Source organism: Salmo salar, chromosome 05 (genome assembly GCF_965601325.2).
Source record: "Salmo salar chromosome 05, fSalSal1, whole genome shotgun sequence".
Lineage (NCBI taxonomy): Eukaryota > Metazoa > Chordata > Actinopteri > Salmoniformes > Salmonidae > Salmo > Salmo salar.
In genome coordinates, this window is record NC_138295.1 from 14,713,349 (window position 1) to 14,727,565 (window position 14,217).

General features: G+C 45.2%; 1 protein-coding gene across 1 annotated transcript in view; it reads right to left on the reverse strand.

Moving 5' to 3' along the window:
* Positions 1–6,715, reverse strand: part of LOC106604337 (SH3 domain and tetratricopeptide repeat-containing protein 2) — a 49,866-nt gene extending 43,151 nt beyond the window's left edge. Inside the window, exon 1 of the mRNA XM_082974987.1 lies at positions 6,381–6,715. Within this exon, the coding sequence (XP_082831113.1) occupies positions 6,381–6,423 (43 nt within the window). The 5' untranslated portion in view covers positions 6,424–6,715. The remainder of the gene's footprint in view (positions 1–6,380) is intronic.
* Between the last annotated feature and the right edge of the window lie 7,502 nt (positions 6,716–14,217).

Here is a 14,217-nt window from a genome sequence, read left to right on the forward strand (position 1 = left end):
CTGCTATAAACTGGACATGTTGTCTCTGCTATAAGTTGGACATGTTGTCTCTGTTATAAGTTGGACATGTTATCTCTGCTATAAACTGGACATGTTGTCTCTGCTATAAGTTGGACATGTTGTCTCTGCTATAAGTTGGACATGTTGTCTCTGCTATAAGTTGGACATGTTGTCTCTGCTATAAGTTGGACATGTTGTCTCTGCTATAAGTTGGACATGTTGTCTCTGCTATAAGTTGGGACATGTTGTCTCTGTTGTAAGTTGGGACATGTTGTCTCTGCTATAAGTTGGACATGTTATCTCTGCTATAAACTGGACATGTTGTCTCTCTTATAAGTTGGACATGTTATCTCTGCTATAAGTTGGGACATGTTGTCTCTGCTATAAGTTGGACATGTTGTCTCTGCTATAAACTGGACATGTTGTCTCTGCTATAAATTGGACATGTTATCTTTGCTATAAGTTGGGACATGTTGTCTCTGCTATAAGTTGGACATGTTGTCTCTGCTATAAACTGGACATGTTGTCTCTGCTATAAATTGGACATGTTATCTTTGCTATAAGTTGGGACATGTTGTCTCTGCTATAAGTTGGACATGTCGTCTCTGCTATAAGTTGGACATGTTGTCTCTGCTATAAGTTGGACATGTTGTCTCTGCTATAAGTTGGACATGTTGTCTCTGCTATAAGTTGGACATGTTGTCTCTGTTATAAACTGGACATGTTGTCTCTGCTATAAGTTGGACATGTTGTCTCTGTTATAAACTGGACATGTTGTCTCTGCTATAAGTTGGACATGTTGTCTCTGCTATAAGTTGGACATGTTGTCTCTGTTATAAACTGGACATGTTGTCTCTGCTATAAGTTGGACATGTTGTCTCTGCTATAAGTTGGACATGTTGTCTCTGTTATAAGTTGGACATGTTATCTCTGCTATAAACTGGACATGTTGTCTCTGCTATAAGTTGGACATGTTGTCTCTGCTATAAGTTGGACATGTTGTCTCTGCTATAAGTTGGACATGTTATCTCTGCTATAAGTTGGACATGTTGTCTCTGCTATAAGTTGGACATGTTATCTCTGCTATAAACTGGACATGTTGTCTCTCTTATAAGTTGGACATGTTGTCTCTGCTATAAGTTGGACATGTTGTCTCTGCTATAAGTTGGGACATGTTGTCTCTGCTATAAGTTGGACATGTTGTCTCTGCTATAAACTGGACATGTTGTCTCTCTTATAAGTTGGACATGTTATCTCTGCTATAAGTTGGGACATGTTGTCTCTGCTATAAGTTGGACATGTTGTCTCTGCTATAAACTGGACATGTTGTCTCTGCTATAAATTGGACATGTTATCTTTGCTATAAGTTGGGACATGTTGTCTCTGCTATAAGTTGGACATGTTGTCTCTGCTATAAACTGGACATGTTGTCTCTGCTATAAGTTAGACATGTTGTCTCTGCTATAAACTGGACATGTTATCTCTGCTATAAGTTGGGACATGTTGTCTCTGCTATAAGTTGGACATGTTGTCTCTGTTATAAGTTGGACATGTTGTCTCTGCTATAAGTTGGGACATGTTGTCTCTGCTATAAGTTGGACATGTTGTCTCTGCTATAAACTGGACATGTTGTCTCTGCTATAAACTGGACGTGTTATCTCTGCTATAAGTTGGGACATGTTGTCTCTGCTATAAGTTGGACATGTCGTCTCTGCTATAAGTTGGACATGTTGTCTCCGCTATAAGTTAGACATGTTGTCTCTGCTATAAACTGGACATGTTGTCTCTGCTATAAGTTAGACATGTTGTCTCTGTTATAAGTTGGACATGTTGTCTTTGCTATAAGTTGGACATGTTGTCTCTGCTATAAACTGGACATGTTGTCTCTGCTATAAGTTATACATGATGTCTCTGCTATAAGTTGGACATGTTGTCTCTGCTATAAGTTGGACATGATGTCTCTGCTATAAGTTGGACATGTTGTCTCTGTTATAAGTTGGACATGTTGTCTCTGTTATAAATTGGACATGTTGTCTCTGCTATAAGTTGGACATGTTGTCTCTGTTGTAAGTTGGACATGTTGTCTCTGCTATAAGTTGGACATGTTGTCTCTGTTGTAAGTTGGACATGTTGTCCCTGCTATAAGTTGGACATGTTGTCTCTGTTATAAGTTGGACATGTTGTCTCTGTTATAAATTGGACATGTTGTCTCTGCTATAAGTTAGACATGTTGTCTCTGCTATAAACTGGACATGTCGTCTCTGCTATAAACTGGACATGTTGTCTCTGCTATAAGTTGGACATGTTGTCTCTGCTATAAACTGGACATGTTGTCTCTGCTATAAGTTGGACATGTTGTCTCTGCTATAAGTTGGACATGTTGTCTCTGCTATAAACTGGACGTGTTATCTCTGCTATAAGTTGGACATGTTGTCTCTGCTATAAGTTGGACATGTTGTCTCTGTTGTAAGTTGGACATGTTGTCTCTGCTATAAGTTGGACATGTTGTCTCTGCTATAAGTTGGACATGTTATCTCTGCTATAAACTGGACATGTTGTCTCTGTTATAAACTGGACATGTTGTCTCTGCTATAAGTTGGGACATGTTGTCTCTGCTATAAACTGGACATGTTGTCTCTGCTATAAGTTGGGACATGTTGTCTCTCTTATAAGTTGGACATGTTATCTCTGCTATAAGTTCTGACATGTTGTCTCTGTTATAAGTTGGACGGACATGTTGTCTCTGCTATAAGTTGGACATGTTGTCTCTGCTATAAACTGGACATGTTGTCTCTCTTATAAGTTGGACATGTTATCTCTGCTATAAGTTGGGACATGTTGTCTCTGCTATAAGTTGGACATGTTGTCTCTGCTATAAGCTGGACATGTTGTCTCTGCTATAAGTTGGGACATGTTGTCTCTGTTATAAACTGGACATGTTGTCTCTGCTATAAGTTGGACATGTTGTCTCTGCTATAAGTTGGGACATGTTGTCTCTGTTATAAGTTGGACATGTTGTCTCTGCTATAAACTGGACATGTTGTCTCTGCTATAAATTGGACATGTTATCTTTGCTATAAGTTGGGACATGTTGTCTCTGCTATAAGTTGGACATGTTGTCTCTGCTATAAACTGGACATGTTGTCTCTGCTATAAATTGGACATGTTATCTTTGCTATAAGTTGGGACATGTTGTCTCTGCTATAAGTTGGACATGTCGTCTCTGCTATAAGTTGGACATGTTGTCTCCGCTATAAGTTAGACATGTTGTCTCTGCTATAAACTGGACATGTTGTCTCTGCTATAAGTTGGACATGTTGTCTCTGCTATAAGTTGGACATGTTGTCTCTGCTATAAACTGGACATGTTGTCTCTGCTATAAACTGGACATGTTGTCTCTGCTATAAGTTGGGACATGTTGTCTCTGCTATAAGTTGGACATGTTGTCTCTGCTATAAACTGGACATGTTGTCTCTCTTATAAGTTGGACATGTTGTCTCTGCTATAAGTTGGACATGTTGTCTCTGTTATGAGTTGGACATGTTGTCTCTGCTATAAGTTGGACATGTTGTCTCTGCTATAAACTGGACATGTTGTCTCTCTTATAAGTTGGACATGTTGTCTCTGCTATAAACTGGACATGTTGTCTCTGTTATGAGTTGGACATGTTGTCTCTGCTATAAATTGGACATGTTATCTCTGCTATAAACTGGACATGTTGTCTCTGCTATAAGTTGGGACATGTTGTCTCTGCTATAAGTTGGACATGTTGTCTCTGTTATAAACTGGACATGTTGTCTCTGCTATAAGTTAGACATGTTGTCTCTGCTATAAGTTGGGACATGTTGTCTCTGCTATAAGTTGGGACATGTTGTCTCTGCTTTATGCATGTTACATAACCCTAAACATTTTGAATGTAACATCATTTATAATCTCACAATGAGCCTGGCAACTGTAGTAGTAATGAGTGCTATTGCCTTTCCTAGGAAAAGTATTACATTCCCACTGTCCTCTTTAGACATATTCCAGAAAAGTTGGACAAATATGACAGCTCTGTCTATTAATCTCAATACATTTCTAAAATGTGTCACTCGAAATGAATGTATAAAAATATTATTGTAATTTGATGCTGACTTTTACATTTTCTGAAACCCCAGAAAGGCGTTTTCACAGCTCTCTCTTAAAAACACCCATATTACCAGAGTGTACCTTGAGATTAATTCAAATGTCTGCCACAGTACAGTTTCAGAGTACTTCCATTCTGTTTTAAACACATTCTACTGTATGTATCAAAACACATTGGGTTCACATTCAAACAGATGTTAGCTTAGGAGAACTACTTCTCATGGTTTCAGTAGACAATCAGGTGTTCAAATCAAATCACAATTTATTGGTCACATATGTAAGAGTATAGCTTCCGTCCCTCTCCTCACCCCAACCTGGGCTTGAACCAGGGACCCTCTGCACACATCAACAACTGACACCCACGAAGCATCGTTACCCATCGTGCCACAAAAGCCGCGGCCCTTGCAGAGCAAGGGGAACAACTACTTCAGGTCTCAGAGCGAGTGACGTCACCCGATTGAAACGTTATTAGCGCGCACCACCGCTAACTAACTAGCCATTTCACATCGGTTACACATACACATATTTAGCAGATGTTATTGCGGGTGTAGTGAAATGCTTGTGTTCCTAGTTCCCAACAGTGCAGTAGTATGTTTTGAGTCTTTCTATTTTAACAGCGTGGAAACATCAACCCAACGCAAATGGCCTCCTGTCCACTTCTCTCTCTGTCTCGCTGTCATCCATTTTTTGTTCAGGTTAAAGTGAAGAAAAGAAGGATGAGGATGCTCCTTCTCTAGAAACATCACTGGTCCACGGCAGTGTCCCAAATGGCACTCTATATCCCTCTGTAGTGCACTACGTTTCACCACAGCCTTATGGGCCTTGGTCAAAAGTGTGCACTTCATAGGGAATAAGGTACCATTTGGGATGAAACCCCGTGTCCTGATTGAATGGGTGTGATTCTTGTGTGTCAGACAGCTGTAAACAGCCTGAAGGTGTGTCGGGTCAGAACCTCTTAGAGGAGAAACAACACTGTTTCCAGACACTTCCAGACACATTACAGATAAATCTAACAGAGCAGGATGTGTCCCAAATGGAACCCTATTCCCTATTTAGTTCACTACTTTTTACCAGAGCCCAATATGGTCAAAACCCACGGCCTATCAGAAGCCCTATCAAAAACCCTATCAGAAACCATATCAGAAGCCCTATCAGAAGCCCTATCAGAGGCCCTATCAGAAGCCCTATCAGAAGCCATATCAAAAATCCTATCAGAAGCCCTATCAGAAGCCCTATCAGAAGCCCTATCAAAAACCCTATCAGAAGCCATATCAGAAGCCCTATCAAAAGCCCTATCAAAAACCCTATCAAAAACCCATATCAGAAGCCATATCAGAAGCCCTATCAAAAACCCTATCAGAAGCCCTATCAGAAGAGCAAAACGTGGAAATGACACGGGCAAGAGTCTAACAGAGAATACATACCAATATCTTCATCATCATATCACAGACTGGATCATACTGGTTATATTGATGGAACAATCAGTCATCTGATTCTAATGTAGCCTACTGTACCAGTCAAACGTTTGGACACACCTACTCATTCAAGGGTTTTTCTTTATTTTTACTATTTTCTACATTGTAGAATAATAGTGAAGACAATAAACTAAGAAATAACACATATGGAATCATGTAGTAATCAAAAAAGTGAGTTTATTCAAAGTAGCCACAGGAAATAAGGAAACTGTATGGCTGTGGGGTAAGTGTGTGTGAAATGGATGTCAGTGAGGTACAGGGGTAACATGAGACAGACAGGGGGCTCTAAGTTTAGCCTAACCACCTGGTACAACACACGCCTGTGTGGCCGTGACTGAACTACTTTTGGGAGATTCCCTCACTGTAGTACAGAAAAACACACTTCTCTATTGCAAATCCTAGTCTAACGATCACACATTATCCATTGATCTCTTTAATTGGCTATGCCCTCAGAGGGGAATGGCATATATAGAGAGAGAGAGACAGAGAGAGAGAGAGAGCGAGAGAGAGACTGTTACGTCATGCCAATAAAGCTAATTTTATTTTATTGAGAGAGAGAGGGAGAGAGGGAGAGAGAGAGAGAGAGAGAGAGAGAGAGAGAGAGAGACTGTTACGTTATGCCCATAAAGAAAATGTAATTTAATTGAGAGAGGGAGAGAGAGAGAGAGAGAGAGAGAGAGAGAGAGAGAGTAGGACTAACACAAACAGCATAAGTTCCAGACAAAATGGGACTCAAACATACTCAATACAGCCAGATAGAGAGAAGAGAGTGTGTCTCACCTCTGTCCTGCTGTCTGCTCTCTCCTGTCACTTCATTCGTCATGAGGGTGGTATTGGTACAGTAGTCCAGTATAGTAGTCCCAGTGTGTCCTCAGTCTGTTTACCCCCAGTGAGGGAAACTTTCCCCTCCACCAGGTTAAAGCCCAGTCATTCTGCTCCTGTCCCTGTGTTTGGAAAGAGCAACGGACTGTAATGAACGCAGCCGGGAGAGTTTCTGACAGTGTGTGAGAACAGAGTGTGTGACAGTGTGTGAGAAGAGAGTGTGTTTGTGAGAAGATAATGTGTGTATGTCAGGGGCAGCATAACTCCGACAACTGAGGAAGTACTGAAACTCCTCCCCCTCCACTAACTTCTATGGGACAGGGTTTCCACTAGATAACAACCATTAAGTCAGATTCCACAGTCACATAGTAAAAAAAAAAGCCACAAAAAAACAACCAAAAAATAAATGTAAAAAAGAGAAATTGTAGAAATGGGCAGGGTTTAGCCATCATTCTAACTTTGGGGCTGTGTTAACTAGTGATGAGTCTTAACACATGCTGCGGTAATGTCCAACATGTAATGTTTTATTTTATATCAAGTTGAGTCTGAAGTCATCAAATTTGTGTCTCGAGTCCACAACTCTGTTGACGACCATGGGACGGTGCACCTCTCTCTATCTCGCATTCTTTCTTTCTCTCTCTCTTTCTTTCTCTCTCTCGCTTTCTCGCTTTCTTTCTTTCTTTTTCTCTCTCTTTCCCTCCCTCCTCTCTCTCTCTGTCTCCCCTTTCTCTTGTACTCGCTGTCTTTCCAGAATATCCCTCACCCCCTTCTGAACTCCTCTATAGTGTTGATAGTGTGTTACAGGTCAATAGCTACAACAGGTACTGGTATACACAAACAATATTTTCCTTTCCAAGTTGCCATAAACAGATATGAATGTGGGTACAGCAAACAACATTTACAGACACTTCCTCATTCCTGCCATTGATCCAACCAGTCAGGTTTGACATGTTAGTAACAGGGAGCATAAATGCAATGACACCCTATTCCCTGTGGGCCCTGGACAAAAGTAGCGCACTATAAAGGAAATAGGGTGCCATTTGGGACGTATAATAGAACTGAGCCAGTAAAACTTAAATTGGTCACGCCTTGGTGTAGGTCATCAGGCCACATTCCAAAGGTGTCTCTCTCTTCTTTCTTTCTCTCTCTCTTCTCTCTCTCCTCTCTCTCTTTCTCAACTATTTACTCTTTCACTTTCTGAGTTTTCTCTGTAGACAGATTATAAACCCACTGTGTATTCTTCGTTGTGTGTGTGTGTGAGTATCTGTGTTTCTCTGTGTTTGGTTAAATATAAACTCTGGAACTGGTTGTATCTCTGGCCCCAGTGAGCCTTGAGAAAGTCACCCTGAGAAAGAATAACACACTGAACACGTGACCACAGAATTCAGGATTAGCTGCACAGGCCCCTCTGTGTCTGTGTCTGTGTGTAGGGTAGGGTGGGTAACAGTGTCTGTGTCTGTGTGTTGGGTAGGGTGGGTAACAGTGTCTGTGTCTGTGTGTAGGGTAGGGTGGGTAACAGTGTCTGTGTCTGTGTCTGTGTGTAGGGTAGGGTGGGTAACAGTGTCTGTGTGTAGGGTAGGGTGGGTAACAGTGTCTGTGTGTAGGGTAGGGTGGGTAACAGTGTCTGTGTCTGTGTCTGTGTGTAGGGTAGGGTGGGTAACAGTGTCTGTGTGTAGGGTAGGGTGGGTAACAGTGTCTGTGTGTAGGGTAGGGTGGGTAACAGTGTCTGTGTCTGTGTCTGTGTGTAGGGTAGGGTGGGTAACAGTGTCTGTGTGTAGGGTAGGGTGGGTAACAGTGTCTGTGTCTGTGTCTGTGTGTAGGGTAGGGTGGGTAACAGTGTCTGTGTGTAGGGTAGGGTGGGTAACAGTGTCTGTGTGTAGGGTAGGGTGGGTAACAGTGTCTGTGTCTGTGTCTGTGTGTAGGGTAGGGTGGGTAACAGTGTCTGTGTGTAGGGTAGGGTGGGTAACAGTGTCTGTGTCTGTGTCTGTGTGTAGGGTAGGGTGGGTAACAGTGTCTGTGTCTGTGTGTAGGGTAGGGTGGGTAACAGTGTCTGTGTCTGTGTCTGTGTGTAGGGTAGGGTGGGTAACAGTGTCTGTGTGTAGGGTAGGGTGGGTAACAGTGTCTGTGTGTAGGGTAGGGTGGGTAACAGTGTCTGTGTCTGTGTGTTGGGTAGGGTGGGTAACAGTGTCTGTGTGTAGGGTAGGGTGGGTAACAGTGTCTGTGTGTAGGGTAGGGTGGGTAACAGTGTCTGTGTCTGTGTCTGTGTGTAGGGTAGGGTGGGTAACAGTGTCTGTGTCTGTGTCTGTGTGTAGGGTAGGGTGGGTAACAGTGTCTGTGTCTGTGTCTGTGTGTAGGGTAGGGTGGGTAACAGTGTCTGTGTGTTGGGTAGGCTGGGTAACAGTGTTTGTGTGTTGGGTAGGGTGGGTAACAGTGTCTGTGTCTGTGTCTGTGTGTAGGGTAGGGTGGGTAACAGTGTCTGTGTCTGTGTGTTAGGTAGGGTGGGTAGCAGTGTCTGTGTCTGTGTGTAGGGTAGGGGGGTAGCAGTGTCTGTGTATGTGTGAAGGGAAGGTAGAAGTGTCTGTGTGAAGGGTAGGTGGCAGTGTCTGTGTCTGTGTGTAGGGTAGGTAGTAGTGTCTGTGTGAAGGGTAGGTAGCAGTGTCTGTGTGAAGGGTAGATAGCAGTGTCTGTGTCTGTGTGAAGGGTAGGTGAGAGTGTCTGTGTGTAGGGTAGGTAGCAGTGTCTGTGTCTGTGTGAAGGGTAGGTAGCAGTGTATGTGTGTAGTGTAGGTAGAAGTGTCTGTGTGAAGGGTAGGTAGCAGTGTCTGTGTGAAGGGTAGGTAGCAGTGTCTGTGTGAAGGGTAGGTAGCAGTGTCTGTGTCTGTGTGAAAGGTAGGTAACAGTGTCTGTGTGTAGGGTAGGTAGCAGTGTCTGTGTCTGTGTGAAAGGTAGGTAGCAGTGTCTGTGTGTAGGGTAGGTAGCAGTGTCTGTGTCTGTGTGAAGGGTAGGTAACAGTGTCTGTGTGTAGGGTAGGTAGCAGTGTCTGTGTCTGTGTGAAAGGTAGGTAGCAGTGTCTGTGTGTAGGGTAGGTAGCAGTGTCTGTGTCTGTGTGAAAGGTAGGTAGCAGTGTCTGTGTGTAGGGTAGGTAGCAGTGTCTGTGTGAAGGGTAGGTAGCAGTGTCTGTGTCTGTGTGAAGGGTAGGTAACAGTGTCTGTGTGTAGGGTAGGTAGCAGTGTCTGTGTCTGTGTGAAAGGTAGGTAGCAGTGTCTGTGTGTAGGGTAGGTAGCAGTGTCTGTGTGAAGGGTAGGTAGCAGTGTCTGTGTGAAGGGTAGGTAGCAGTGTCTGTGTCTGTGTGAAGGGTAGGTAGCAGTGTCTGTGTCTGTGTGAAGGGTAGGTAACAGTGTATGTGTGTAGGGTAGGTAGCAGTGTCTGTGTCTGTGTGAAGGGTAGGTAGCAGTGTATGTGTGTAGGGTAGGTAGCAGTGTCTGTGTGAAGGGTAGGTAGCAGTGTCTGTGTGAAGGGTAGGTAGCAGTGTCTGTGTGAAGGGTAGGTAGCAGTGTCTGTGTCTGTGTGAATGGTAGGTAACAGTGTCTGTGTCTGTGTGTAGGGTAGGTTAGGTAACAGTGTCTGTGTCTGTGTGAAGGGTAGGTAGCAGTGTCTGTGTGAAGGGTAGGTAGCAGTGTCTGTGTCTGTGTGAAGGGTAGGTAGCAGTGTCTGTGTCTGTGTGAAGGGTAGGTAACAGTGTCTGTGTGTAGGGTAGGTAGCAGTGTCTGTGTCTGTGTGAAGGGTAGGTAGCAGTGTCTGTGTGTAGGGTAGGTAACAGTGTCTGTGTGAAGGGTAGGTAGCAGTGTCTGTGTCTGTGTGAAGGGTAGGTAGCAGTGTCTGTGTCTGTGTGAAGGGTAGGTAGCAGTGTCTGTGTGAAGGGTAGGTAGCAGTGTCTGTGTCTGTGTGAAGGGTAGGTAGCAGTGTCTGTGTGTAGGGTAGATAGCAGTGTCTGTGTCTGTGTGAAGGGTAGGTAGCAGTGTCTGTGTCTGTGTGAAAGGTAGGTAGCAGTGTCTGTGTGTAGGGTAGGTAGCAGTGTCTGTGTCTGTGTGAAAGGTAGGAAGCAGTGTCTGTGTCTGTGTGAAGCGTAGGTAGCAGTGTATGTGTCTGTGTGAAGGGTAGGTAGCAGTGTCTGTGTGAAGGGAAGGTAGCAGTGTCTGTGTGAAGGGTAGGTAGCAGTGTCTGTGTGAAGGGTAGGTAGCAGTGTCTGTGTCTGTGTGATGGGTAGGTAGCAGTGTATGTGTGTAGTGTAGGTAGCAGTGTCTGTGTGAAGGGTAGGTAGCAGTGTCTGTGTGAAGGGTAGAATCAGTGTCTGTGTCTGTGTGAAGGGTAGGTAGCAGTGTCTGTGTGAAGGGTAGGTAGAAGTGTCTGTGTCTGTGTGTAGGGTAGGTAGCAGTGTCTGTGTCTGTGTGAAGGGTAGGTAACAGTGTCTGTGTGTAGGGTAGGTAGCAGTGTCTGTGTGTGTGTGTAGGGTAGGTAGCAGTGTCTGTGTGTAGGGTAGGTAGCAGTGTCTGTGTCTGTGTGAAGGGTAGGTATCAGTGTCTGTGTCTGTGTGAAGGGTAGGTTGCAGTGTCTGTGTGTAGGGTAGGTAGCAGTGTCTGTGTGAAGGGTAGGTAGCAGTGTCTGTGTGAAGGGTAGGTAGCAGTGTCTGTGTCTGTGTGAAGGGTAGGTAACAGTGTCTGTGTGTAGGGTTAGGTAGCAGTGTCTGTGTGTAGGGTAGGTAGCAGTGTCTGTGTCTGTGTGAAGGGTAGGTAGCAGTGTCTGTGTGTAGGGTAGGTAGCAGTGTCTGTGTCTGTGTGAAGGGTAGGTAGCAGTGTCTGTGTCTGTGTGAAGGGTAGGTAGCAGTGTCTGTGTGTAGGGTAGGTAGCAGTGTCTGTGTGAAGGGTAGGTAGCAGTGTCTGTGTGAAGGGTAGGTAGCAGTGTCTGTGTCTGTGTGAAGGGTAGGTAACAGTGTCTATGTGTAGGGTAGGTAGCAGTGTCTGTGTGAAGGGTAGGTAGCAGTGTCTGTGTGAAGGGTAGGTAGCAGTGTCTGTGTCTGTGTGAAGGGTAGGTAGCAGTGTCTGTGTGAAGGGTAGGTAACAGTGTCTGTGTCTGTGTGAAGGGTAGGTAACAGTGTCTGTGTGTAGGGTAGGTAGCAGTGTCTGTGTCTGTGTGTAGGGTAGGTAGTAGTGTCTGTGTGAAGGGTAGGTAGCAGTGTCTGTGTTTGTGTGTAGGGTAGGTAGCAGTGTATGTGTGTAGGGTAGGTAGAAGTGTCTGTGTCTGTGTGTAGGGTAGGGTAGGTAGCAGTGTATGTGTGTAGGGTAGGTATCAGTGTCTGTGTCTGTGTGTAGGGTAGGTAGCAGTGTATGTGTGTAGGGTAGAAGGCAGTGTCTGTGTCTGTATGTAGGGTAGGTAGTAGTGTGTGTAGGGTAGGGTAGGTAAAAGGGTCTGTGTCTGTGTGAAGGGTTGGTAACAGTGTCTGTGTGTAGGGTAGGGTGGGTCGTAGTGTGTGTGTGTGTGTGTGTGTGTGTGTGTGTGTGTGTGTGTGTGTGTGTGTGTGTGTGTGTGTGTGTGTGTGTGTGTGTGTAGGGTAGGTAGCAGTGTCTGTGTGTAGGGTAGGTAGCAGTGTCTGTGTCTGTGTGAAGGGTAGGTATCAGTGTCTGTGTCTGTGTGAAGGGTAGGTAGCAGTGTCTGTGTGAAGGGTAGGTAGCAGTGTCTGTGTCTGTGTGAAGGGTAGGTATCAGTGTCTGTGTCTGTGTGAAGGGTAGGTAGCAGTGTCTGTGTGTAGGGTAGGTAGCAGTGTCTGTGTGAAGGGTAGGTAGCAGTGTCTGTGTGAAGGGTAGGTAGCAGTGTCTGTGTCTGTGTGAAGGGTAGGTAGCAGTGTCTGTGTCTGTGTGAAGGGTAGGTAGCAGTGTCTGTGTGTAGGGTAGGTAGCAGTGTCTGTGTGAAGGGTAGGTAGCAGTGTCTGTGTGAAGGGTAGGTAGCAGTGTCTGTGTCTGTGTGAAGGGTAGGTAACAGTGTCTATGTGTAGGGTAGGTAGCAGTGTCTGTGTGAAGGGTATTTAGCAGTGTCTGTGTGAAGGGTAGGTAGCAGTGTCTGTGTCTGTGTGAAGGGTAGGTAGCAGTGTCTGTGTGAAGGGTAGGTAACAGTGTCTGTGTCTGTGTGAAGGGTAGGTAACAGTGTCTGTGTGTAGGGTAGGTAGCAGTGTCTGTGTCTGTGTGTAGGGTAGGTAGTAGTGTCTGTGTGAAGGGTAGGTGGCAGTGTCTGTGTTTGTGTGTAGGGTAGGTAGCAGTGTATGTGTGTAGGGTAGGTAGAAGTGTCTGTGTCTGTGTGTAGGGTAGGTAGCAGTGTATGTGTGTATTGTAGGTATCAGTGTCTGTGTCTGTGTGTAGGGTAGGTAGCAGTGTATGTGTGTAGGGTAGGTAGCAGTGTCTGTGTCTGTATGTAGGGTAGGTAGTAGTGTGTGTAGGGTAGGGTAGGTGAAAGGGTCTGTGTCTGTGTGAAGGGTAGGTAACAGTGTCTGTGTGTAGGGTAGGGTGGGTCGTAGTGTGTGTGTGTGTGTGTGTGTGTGTGTGTGTGTGTGTGTGTGTGTGTGTAGGGTAGGTAGCAGTGTCTGTGTGTAGGGTAGGTAGCAGTGTCTGTGTCTGTGTGAAGGGTAGGTATCAGTGTCTGTGTCTGTGTGAAGGGTAGGTAGCAGTGTCTGTGTGAAGGGTAGGTAGCAGTGTCTGTGTCTGTGTGAAGGGTAGGTATCAGTGTCTGTGTCTGTGTGAAGGGTAGGTAGCAGTGTCTGTGTGTAGGGTAGGTAGCAGTGTCTGTGTGAAGGGTAGGTAGCAGTGTCTGTGTGAAGGGTAGGTAGCAGTGTCTGTGTCTGTGTGAAAGGTAGGTAACAGTGTCTGTGTGTAGGGTAGGTAGCAGTGTCTGTGTCTGTGTGAAAGGTAGGTAGCAGTGTCTGTGTGTAGGGTAGGTAGCAGTGTCTGTGTCTGTGTGAAGGGTAGGTAACAGTGTCTGTGTGTAGGGTAGGTAGCAGTGTCTGTGTCTGTGTGAAAGGTAGGTAGCAGTGTCTGTGTGTAGGGTAGGTAGCAGTGTCTGTGTCTGTGTGAAAGGTAGGTAGCAGTGTCTGTGTGTAGGGTAGGTAGCAGTGTCTGTGTGAAGGGTAGGTAGCAGTGTCTGTGTCTGTGTGAAGGGTAGGTAACAGTGTCTGTGTGTAGGGTAGGTAGCAGTGTCTGTGTCTGTGTGAAAGGTAGGTAGCAGTGTCTGTGTGTAGGGTAGGTAGCAGTGTCTGTGTGAAGGGTAGGTAGCAGTGTCTGTGTGAAGGGTAGGTAGCAGTGTCTGTGTCTGTGTGAAGGGTAGGTAGCAGTGTCTGTGTCTGTGTGAAGGGTAGGTAACAGTGTATGTGTGTAGGGTAGGTAGCAGTGTCTGTGTCTGTGTGAAGGGTAGGTAGCAGTGTATGTGTGTAGGGTAGGTAGCAGTGTCTGTGTGAAGGGTAGGTAGCAGTGTCTGTGTGAAGGGTAGGTAGCAGTGTCTGTGTGAAGGGTAGGTAGCAGTGTCTGTGTCTGTGTGAATGGTAGGTAACAGTGTCTGTGTCTGTGTGTAGGGTAGGTTAGGTAACAGTGTCTGTGTCTGTGTGAAGGGTAGGTAGCAGTGTCTGTGTGAAGGGTAGGTAGCAGTGTCTGTGTCTGTGTGAAGGGTAGGTAGCAGTGTCTGTGTCTGTGTGAAGGGTAGGTAACAGTGTCTGTGTGTAGGGTAGGTAGCAGTGTCTGTGTCTGTGTGAAGGGTAG